We start from the raw sequence: 11036 nt of genomic DNA on the forward strand, positions 1-11036 counted from the left end.
CCTTCCACCTTTTACCAAGTATATAGGTGCATTAAATAAAATATCAATTAATAGGGTCATATAACAAGGAACCCATGTTATCACATGGAAGCAACTGCACCTGCAACTAGCAATGCTAACACATGGTTAAGCAAGCGGTAACATAACCAATCAGTGGTTTGCTAGGTTGTGAACAGGTTGAAGATTTTCATGGCAATGTTGAGAGGCTGATATTTAACAAGTGGTTGGCAGCGAGACATAATGATAGAAACGATAAAAACTAGCATGTCAATGATAGTAAGGGTATCTGGGGAAATGGTCATCTTGCCTGAGATCCCGCTTGGAAGAAGAACGACTCCGTGAAGCAGACGAACCGATGTAGACGAACGGGTCCTCACATTCCGACACGCTTGCGGAACTCTATCGAGACGAAGCAAACCGGAAACAAGAATCAACACACGATGTTCACCACAAGATGCACAACACAAATGATGCATGAGCGGTTTAATGCAAGGCATGACATGGCAATTCACAACTATCAAACACTACACATTAAGTGAAGTTCAATATGCAACGAGTTGCATGTTGACGAAACTCCCCATACGAATTATTTAGTTCTATCCCGATTAGGTACACGGAAATATTAAATGTTGGTTAAATATGGAAAGAGGTGAAGCGTAACTAAGCTATCTATCTAGGCATTTTAAATGAGGTCGGAAACGACATATAGCATCTCCGAGATGACCCCACGTGTTAAATTCTAAATCTGTCCAGATGTGTCCTAACACTTTTAAATATTTGTTAAACAGAAAAATAAACAGGTTCACGTGATTCTACGCATCGTTCCAATCAATTTACACATAGAGAACACCTCCAACGGAGCTACGGTTCAAAAGATACGAACACCGTAAGATATGATGGCATGAATGAAGTATGTGTGCAGCGACAGTCACAAGCATCTCAAAACATACAACCAACAAGGTAATATGAACCTACACGAGATTCTAAGCAAATTTAAAGTAGGACATGATCAAAACGGAGCAACGGTTCAACAACTACAAGCTACACAAGAAATAGACATAATCTGCCAAAAACAGCAACATGGCATATTCGGCACCCCAAAACAACAAGCTACATAAATATAAAATGCTCAAACAAAGCATGGGACAGTAGAGGGCAAGATGCACTTCACCATCCTACTAATAACATCTAGCATGGCAGCATGGATCACTAGGAAAAGAACTCACAAAATGGCATCTCACACACAGTTTCAGACTTAGTGAAAATATTAGTTTTGACACTGCAGTTTTCGATCTGAAGGCATATTGACAGCAACAAAACTATATGCTGCAGGGCATCAAATGGCATGAAAATTCGCAACATGCTAGAGAATCTTAAGGGCTACAACTAACTCCATTGAACCAACCTCAAAAGAGCTACAAATCACCAGATAAACTCATGGCAAGACATCAACAAAATATAACAGATCCCAGACTTAGAAATATTTCAGCATCTCCAAATCAGCACTATTTGCTAGCATGTTGAGAACAAGCAAACAACACCTAAACTTGGATTTCTATTGCAACCAAAATTACCAGAGGCTAGCCTACACATCCAATGGCATATCTCTAGTTGACAACTCATTCATATCATGCACGGAATAATTCCCACAAAATAAACAAAAAGGCAACATGGCAAAATATCACGCGCACTAACTTGATCAAAAGCTAAAACTAAATGCACAGTTAAATTCTATGGATTTTTCTACCCCAAAAACATGTATAATATGTGGGATTGCAAGATAAAAATATCGCCACACGTATATGCGAGAATATTTCCTAAACACGATATAACAAACTAGCGATGGAACCTACATGCAAAAATGCAAACAACTACTCTAAAATACATGGCAAAAGGTCCCTAATAACATGGACATTTAAACTACGGGTTTTGAACAATCCGGAAACACGCAAAAATAAATACGGGATAATTAACATGTTAGGACAGCACGCAAAACTAGGCATATGGCGGTTCAAACCACTTCAAACATGCATGCAAGTTGTAAAATCATAATCTACGTGAAATTCTAGACGAGTTACATATATAATATGTCGCGATCCGATACACAGTTTAAAATCTACGGGCATTTGAAATTATCTAATATTTTCTGAAAATAATAATTCACAGAAAAATTCCTAAAATACTAAACGGGCCAAAACTGGCTACATGGGCCGAACAGGGGCATAGCGCAGTTTAATTAAACATCGCTCGAGGCGAGGGATAGGCGAGCTGCTCAACTCGGGCCAACGGGCCGCGTGGAGGAGGAGGCGGCCTGGAGCGAGCTGGCTCTGCTGGCGCAGCGGCCCTGGCGCTGGCGCTGGAGCGGCGCAGGGAAGGAAGCCGGCCCAGGAGCGCAGGGCAGGCCGGGGCAAAGGCGAGGCCAAGCGGGGGCCCTGGCACTCGCGCTGGAGCGGGTCAACACGGCGAGGCAACGACGTCAACGCCAGCGTCGTGCTCCTCCCGCTCGAACTGGAGCACAAGCGGCGGCGACACGGGACTCCGGTGGGTCGAGGAAGGCGGGGAAGGGCGGATCCGCAACGGGGACCTCCGGATCCGTCCATTCCCGGTGGCGGACGGAGCCCTTACAGCTAGATCTGGCAAGAACGACGACCATGGCGAACGATGGCGTGGGGCGGCGCTGCTCCACCCGGCGGGGCTGTGGGGCGACGAGGCGGCGGCGCCGGCGGCAGGGACTGGCCTGGCGCGACGAGGTAGGCGGCGACGAGAGGCAGCGGCGAGGCGGCGCGGCGCGAGCTAGGGCAGCTCGGGCTGCTGCTCGGGCAGGGGCTGGCTCGGGGGCTCCTCCCCATGAGCTGGCGGCGGATTCTGGCCGGGAGGGCCTCGGATGAGCTCACGCGGGTCCAGCGCGCTGGTGGGAGGAGAGAGAGAGAGGGCAGTGGCGGCTAGGGTTAGGAGGGCACGGGAACCGAGGTGGAAGAAGGATTAGGGTCCACATTAGGAAGGGCGAGCTGTTTAAATAGGGAAGGGGGCTAGGTTTACCATTTTTTGTCCCGGTTTCAACCGTACGATCGGAATTGAATGGTCTCGCACGCGGGGACGGGCTAAGTGGCCGTGTAGAGTAGGCTAGCCGGAGATGAGAGGGAAAACGGGCACCCGACAACGCGATTTAAAATACCGAAACACGTACGACGAATAACCGAAGACGGTGCCGCTACGGTCGACCGTTCGGGTACCAGACGGACTCCGGTTGCGACGAAATTTGGCAGGCGGTCTACCTACATCTAAATAAGACTGCACGCCAAGTTTCAACCCAATCAGAGAAAGTTTTATACGCACTTTTAAAAACAAGGTTTTGACGATGCCGCGGGCGCGTGCGAGTGTGGTCGGGCTCTACACGGTCAACGACGAACATGGAGAGAACCGACAACTAATAACGGATGCAAGTTTTGAAAACTGACGGTAACGGGATGCCGATGCAATGCGGATGATGCGCATGATGATGCGACAAATAAAATAATCACACGGCAGCAACAGAATAAAAGGGGAATCTTCTGGAACGTCGGTCTCGGGCTGTCACACAGGTGGAAGTGAAAAATAAAGTCTCGCCAAGTGCGATCTCTAAGGCCATAAATAAAATGTCTAACTTTGCTAGATGCCACAGAGAACTGAAAGCGCCGATCACTCAAACGAAAAACCTTAAAGCCATGACCGAGAACACCAATGCAAGATTGAAGATCAAGGCCCACTGATTCCTCCGTGAGTGGGAACAAAGCAAATGAAAAACTGATCACCAAGAAGAACTCCTTCGAGAAACCCAGGGAAGAGAAGTGAACCGTCGAGTGAAAACGTGAACGCACATGAGCCTCCACCGTGAGGCTGGGAGTGAAGTCCCAATGGAGGAGACCCTCCATCGGATCACTTGGAAGGAGGATCTAGGTAGAAACCCTTCATTAGTACTGTTTTGGCCAAAATATAATGCAGATTTGCTTGTCTTTACATGAACCTTGCTTGTCTTTACATGAACCCAGCCGTTAAAGCTCCATAATATCATGAAGTCTTGATGTCCCTTCATCTGATGCCTATGAGACCTCTTCATCCGATTCCTATGAGAAAACTAGGCAGTCATTCGTGAATAGCAGATGGGATAACCATGGAGCATGTAAACCACCCTAAGACCACGAGCTAAATGCACAGTGCCTTTGAATTTTAGCATATTATTCCTCTGTAAACTAGTGTTGTATAAGATTTTTTTAGATCGCCAATTTACACAGGGACTACTACTTAGTCCTTCCGCACATAGAAGAAAGAGGATGGAACAAATCGGATATCAGTAGTGTATACCCCTAGTTGTTTTGAAGATATATGTGGAAACACCATTCACCCCGATCATTATATAAATAGATTCTACACTCTTCATCACCTTACTAATCCAAGCTTGCGCAAAGCCCAATTTTCCATCACTTTCCGGAGATAAAATCTAATCGGCATGGTCCTAAGCCTTCGTCATGTCAAGTTTAATTGCACACGCTTTTAACTTCTCCTTTTTCCTCTTAAGATATGGATACATTCGTATGTAGTAAACATGTTGTACATTATGAGACGGTCCAGGACGAATGCAGTTTGTTCTTCCGAGATAATATCATTGAGTAGTGGCCTTAGCCACGGGGCCGAAAACTTCAAGGCTATCTTATAAAGCATGTTAGAAACTCCAATGGGCAGATATTTTGTTAAATCCCTCGGGCTCTAACTTTGGAGAATAACACAATGGAGCACCATCTCATCTCCCCGAATCATATTTGGGGCCTTCAGTGCTAAAAACAGTGTATTTTGTATGTTGGTGCACACTCCATGGCTAGAATGGGTGAGCACGTTTAACACTCTAACGGTAGTCTTAGTCTTCTCGCCTTTTTTTCCTCGTCGATCTTTTTCCTATCCTTTTTAGGCCATTTTTTATTTTTCTTTCTTTCTTGTTTACTTGTTTCTTTTTTTTCAAATTCACGAACCTTTTCCAAATTCTTCAACCTTTTTCTTAAACTCATGAAGTTTTTGTCTCAAACTTGGTGAACTTTTTCAAATTTCATAAACCTTTTGCTCAAATCTGTGACACATGTTTCCCTAAATATGTCTACCTTGTTCCTCAAATATGAATATATATTTTTCCAGTTTGTGAAGTTTTTTGTCTCAAATTTGTAACTTCTAAACAAAAATTGTGAACATTTCTTTTAAAAGTAATGAACTTTTCCCTCAAGTAGTTGATTTTTTCTAAAAGTTTTTTTTTCCAAATTCCACATTCGTGAACTCTTTCAAATTCATGAACCTTTTGTCACAAAATTTTGAACTTCTTTCCTCAGATATGTGACCTTTTATGAATTTATGAACTTTTTGGTATTAAATTTGTAAACCTTTTTCCAATCCATGCACATTTCTTTCCAAATCATGAACTTCTTTTCTCAAAATTTTGAACTTTTAAAAAACGCATGAACGTATTTTCACATTCGTAAACTTTTTCAAATTTATGAACCTTTGGTCTAACATACGTGAAATTTTTCCTCTAATATTTGAACTTTTTTGTCTCAAAATTCTGAACTTTCTTCCAATTCATGAACTTTTCTTTTCAAATTTTCGAACTTTTTTCAAAATCATGAACTTTTTACGCATTCTTGAACTTTATAAAATTCGTGAACCTATTGAATCAATTTCAGGAACTTTTTTCCTCAAATATGTGACTCCTTTCGAATTTGTGACTTTTTTTCAAATTCATGAACTTTTTTCACATTCTTGAAGTTTATAAAATTCATTAACCTTTTGACTGAAATTCAGGATCTTTTTTCCACAAATATGTGAACTCTTTTTGAATTTGTGAATTTATTGCCTCAAATTTGTGATTTTGTTTTTCAAATTTATGAACTTTTCCCTCGGATTCATGAGCTTTTCAAATTTGTGTACTTTTTTCTCAATGTTTTGATATTTTTTCACGTTCGTGAACTTTTTCAAATTCATGAACCTTTTGTCTCAAATTCACGAACTTTTTTTTTCTCAAATATGTGAACATTTTTCGAATCTGTGAACCTCTTTGTCTTAAATTTGTGAACCTTTTCTAATTCATGAATATTTCTTTCCAAAGTCTTGAAGTTGTTTCTTAAAATTTTGAACATCTTCCAATTCATGATTTTTTCCACATTCGTGAACCTTTTCAAATTCAAGAACCTTTTTGTCTCAAATTCAGGTACGGTTTCCTCAAATATGTGATTTTTTTTGACTTTGTAAATTTGTTTTCATTTCGTGAACATTTCTTTTCAAATTCGTGAACTTTTCATTACGGGTTTTTGAATTTTTTGCAAAGTCATGGTTTTTTTCATATTCTTGAACCTTTTCAAATTCATGAACCTTTTATCTCATATTCATGAACTTTTGTGCTGAAATATGTCACCCTTTTTGGAATTCATGAACTTTATTTTTCAAATTCTTGAACATTTCTTTGTCATATCTATGAAAATTTTCAAATTCATGAACATTTCGTCTCAATTTTTGAACTATTTTCAAATTTATGAACTTTTTTTTGAATGCATGAACTTTTTCACTCATGAACTTTTTCTCAAATCGCTAACTTAGTGCAAATTTTGGGAACTTTTTCCAAGTTCCCTATTTTATCTTCAAATTTTTTGATTTTCTTCCTAATTCGTGAACTTCTTAACTTTTCTCACATTCACGAACATTTTTCATTTCTGTGTTTTTTCCAATTTTTATAGACATTTTTCAAAATCATGTTTTTTATCACTAGTTTCAAGAATTCATTTTAAAATTTATGGAAGAGTATATGTTATACAAACCCAGCTAATGTTGGAAAAAAAAAACAGATTTATACGAACCTTAAGTCGGTTCCTACTCCCTCCGTCCGGAGTTTATATTTTTTAAACCGGAACCCACCTTAATTACTAGGTCGGTTGACCTGGCAATCCTACAGTACAAAGTCGTTCGAGCCGGAGCCGTCATGAATTCGTAACGGGGAGCGGCTTCAATTGGCCGTCCAACTCCAATCGAATCCCCACATCGTTTCTTGGCCTCAAGCCGCCGCCCTAGGCATCTCCCCGCACCGCCGCGCCGGCCGCCGACCGCCCGTGCGATGGGTTCTCGGTGCTGGTCCTGCGGCGAGGGCTTGGTGTCGCCGGACCCGGGCTCGGGCGCGCTCGTCTGCACCTCCTGCGGCCTCCAACACGAGGCCGGCGCCTCGGAGTTCTACAATCCGACAGCTTTCACCGAGGACGGCCAGCTCGATTTCCGGGCCGCCTCCCTCGTCCGCCACCTCTCCCAGTCCCCCTACCGCGACCTCAAGCTTGCCGCTGCCTCCAACGCCATCACCTCCATGGCCGTCCAACTTGGCCTCTCGCCCACCCGCGCCGAGGAGATCCTCACCATGGCCAAATCTGCCACCGCCGGGAACCTCGCCACCCCCGGCACCACCTTCCTCCCGGCCCTCGCCGCCGCCTGCTCCTACCTCGTCGCGCGATCCCACCGCCTCCCGCTCTCCCTCGCCGAGGCCGCCGAGGCCGCGTCCTGCACCACGGCCGCTCTCGGTGACCTCGTATCCCGCATCGCCTCCCACCTCTCCCTCCCTCCCCTCCCTTCCTTCGACTACCAGGCCGCGCTTGAACGCGCCGTGCTCGGCTCTTACAAGCTCACCACTGCCGCGGGTGATGAGAAGACGAGAGCGATTCTCTCCCAAGCCCGATTTCTCCTCCGCTGCTCCTCCAAGTGGTCGCTCACCACCGGGCGGCACCCGCTCCCACTTATCGCCGGCCTGATTGCCTTCGCCGCAGAGCTGAACGGGGTCGCTGATGTCTCTGTGGAAGACATTGCCCAGGAGATGTCGGCGGTCGTGCACACCAGCCGTCTCCGATACAAGGAGCTCGTTAAGGCGCTGGTGCATGTGGCGCAGAAGTTGCTTCCGTGGGGTGCCGACGTCAATGTGAAAAACCTGCTCCTGAACGCCCCAATGCTGCTCGGGCTCATGGAGATGCGGTCGCAGTCCGACCCATCGGAACTGTTTCTTGAGAGCTTCGCTCCGGACATCGCTGGCATTGTGCGGGTCTACTCGTCCGTTGATGAGGACGAGTCCAAGTATCTCCAGATTGTTCCCCTGGATGTTGATGATTTGGATTTCGAGAATTCTGGGAAAGAGGTCAAGGAATCAGGGGATTTGAAGATCTCAGAGGATTGCCTGTCAGATACTTACCAGAATGTCTTAAAGAGGCTCTCTAAGCTAAAGGAACTTGGGAAGGTAGGGAAAGCTGCTAGCCGAAGGAAGCAGCAGAGGATAGGGCTGGAGCTGGAACCATGGATGGGTTTGCTGGATGATGATCGGACCAAGCGCATGCCGCTTGAGGAGGTAGCAGATATTGACATTGGCTATGATGCACCTCCTCCGTCGTTTACTGTTGGATTGGAGCAGCAGAAACGGAGGAGAGCACGAATTGAAGCTGCCAAGTGTCGAATCGATGCAATTAGGAAGGCTCCGGCTGCACGTACTGCAAATATAATTGATTCACCGGCTGTTCATGGAAAGGAAGATGCTTGTCCACCACAAAAAAATAGTAGGAAGAAGCTGGTTCGAAAGAGACGAAATGGCAGGGATCATCATATCATGCATGGAGAACATCCAGCGGAGATGTCAGACACTCCTGACTCTGGGAAGAAGAAACGGAAAACAGACCCATGTGATGGTATTGACTGGGAAGATTGCGTTATCGAACTCCTTATATTACATGGTGCAAATGAGGCAGAGATTGAACAAGGCCATTACAGAAGACTGTTGGAGTTGCATGTCTTCAGTGGAATAAGTGGAGACAGATAAAAACTTGGCGGTGCAGCGTCTTAAATCTTGCTTCCCGAACATAGGTTGCATTATTCTATGGTGCACTCTCATTTTCTGATAGAGAATTTTTGCGCTGTTTGTAAATTTGTGGAGTTCAGTCAAGCTAATCATGGGAAGAACATGTTGTGGTAGGGAAATGCTGCATGGTATACTTCCTGTCTTACTCCTGTAAAAAAATATAGAAAAATACTACATAGGAATGATACGGTCCCCAGCGATTTTTATTACATAGTTGACTGGGATGTGTCAGTTTGTGTACATTGCTATACAGCTTATGAAGACATAGTTAGACATGAAATTGCTATACAGCTTGTGAATGACATACTCTGTTAGACTTGAAATTGCTATACAGCTTGTGAATGACATACTCTGTTAGACTTGAAATTGCTATATGGCTTGTGGCTTGTGGTTGACATGTTGTGTTAGACTTGAAATTGCTATATGGCTTGTGAATGATATACTTTGTTAAAAAATGCTGGCTTGGTAGAATGAGCTCCGATGGAATGTGCTCTGAAGTCAGTTTGGGACATGCTTTTTTGTGCTTATGACTTCAGTTTCATATACGAGCAAATTACATGTTATTGTAATTGCTATGCAGCCCTCGTATTTGCTGCGAGGGTCATTTTGCAAAAAAAGGAAAAAAGAAACTTGAACATTTTGGGACACAACCCGCACTCCATTCGGTCGGCGCTGCTGCGCTCTGCTTTGGGCCGCTGCCGCCGCGCTCTGCTTCCGGTTCACCGCTTCCGCCCTCTGCTTTGGGTCGCTGTTGCCGCTCTCTGCTGCGGCTCGCCACCGAAAAGGTTGGACCTTTCGGTCCAAGAAGCTGACGAGTCATGGGATTCGTTGTCGGCGAGGCTGTATACGGTCGCTCTCTGCTCCGGCTAACCACCGAAAAGGTTGGACCTTTCGGTCCAAGAAGCGGGCGAGTCATGGGATTCGTTGTCGGCGAGGCTGTATACGGTGCCTGCGAGGCCGGACCCGCTGGATTCGGACCACCACCAACTGTAGACAACAGGAGACGCAGCTGCCGATGAGCCCGACGACGGCAAGCTAATGGCTCTCCCCCGCGAGCTCGATGTGGAATACAGCGGCGGTGTCTTCTTCTTTGCCGGCATTGTCTTCTCCCGCTGCTGGATAGGTTACCCCCCCCCCCCCCCCCCCCTCTCTCTTTTCATAGATCTTCCTTCGCGGCTGGAGTAAATTGTAAGCTTGTCATTGCAATTGAGTACTGTAAATATGGAGTTCTCTGAATATGATCAAGTACCTGTTTTTGTAAGTAAATTCACAATCTGTTTACATGATCTTGCAAGTTTGAATTCATTCTGAATTTACAGTACACTACTCAACCTGAACTATTGCAAGTAAATTCACAATCTTGTCTGAATATTTTCTGGATTTTTTTAATCTGGGCTATGAGGAGTACTTTGGCAGGTTTAGCTTGTTTCAGGATGTCCAGTTTAGGAACATTGCTGAGAAATACTCCAGGAATATGGAGTACATTGGCAGGTTTAGCTTGTTTAAGGATGTCCAGTTTAGGAATATTGCTGTGAAATACTCCTGGAATATGGAGTACTTTGGCAGGTTTAGCTTGTTTCAGGAAGTACAGTTTGACAGTTTGACATAAGGCATTATTACTGAAAGCTTGACAGTTTGACAGTTTGCATGTTTAGTCGTGGCTCTACAGATCACAACAGGAAATACTCCAAGTAGTTCAGTTTGCATTATTCAGTTAACTCCTTACAATTAACACTGTTTTCTTCATTGACACTGTTTTTTCTGTTGACAAGTTTGGTGTAAGCAGTTCTGGTGGGCTAATAATTTTATAGTGTAGGGTTAAGTGTTCTTGCAAATTTATTTTTGGCACTAGCAATGAAGTAGTAAGTGAGCTAGTGCTCTGATGTTTGAAAATTCAGTATTGCAAGCTCACTGTAACTAGTGCAAGATTCCCTGTAGAGATGTTTGTAGTGTGAAATGGCATAGTGTAGTGTAGTGTAACCTGCTGCCATGACTTCTTCATTAAATTCTACTCCTTCATCATTGGCTTCATGTTGTACTTCTTCTTCTTTGTCTTTAGGAATCAAATTCTGATATATAGGGTCATTTTCAGGAATGAAATTTAGACCCATAGTTATGTGCTGCTGTTCTTTATAATCAATGGCAA

At 44.2% G+C, this 11036-nt stretch overlaps 1 protein-coding gene across 1 annotated transcript; it reads left to right on the forward strand.

Annotated features, from left to right (window-relative positions):
* The first annotated feature begins 7074 nt into the window (after window positions 1–7074).
* On the forward strand, window positions 7075–9256 carry LOC123411934 (plant-specific TFIIB-related protein PTF2). The gene has a single exon (XM_045104895.1). It carries the CDS (start codon window positions 7124–7126, stop codon window positions 8849–8851), a length of 1728 nt encoding a protein of 575 aa, XP_044960830.1. The 5' UTR covers window positions 7075–7123; the 3' UTR covers window positions 8852–9256.
* The last annotated feature ends 1780 nt before the right edge of the window (window positions 9257–11036 follow it).

This window comes from Hordeum vulgare, chromosome 7H (assembly GCF_904849725.1).
Source record: "Hordeum vulgare subsp. vulgare chromosome 7H, MorexV3_pseudomolecules_assembly, whole genome shotgun sequence".
Lineage (NCBI taxonomy): Eukaryota > Viridiplantae > Streptophyta > Magnoliopsida > Poales > Poaceae > Hordeum > Hordeum vulgare.

Excerpts from the sequence above, each read along its gene's own strand:
- LOC123411934 (XM_045104895.1), top strand. The coding sequence starts at position 7,124 with ATGGGTTCTCGGTGCTGGTCCTGCGGCGAGGGCTTGGTGTCGCCGGAC.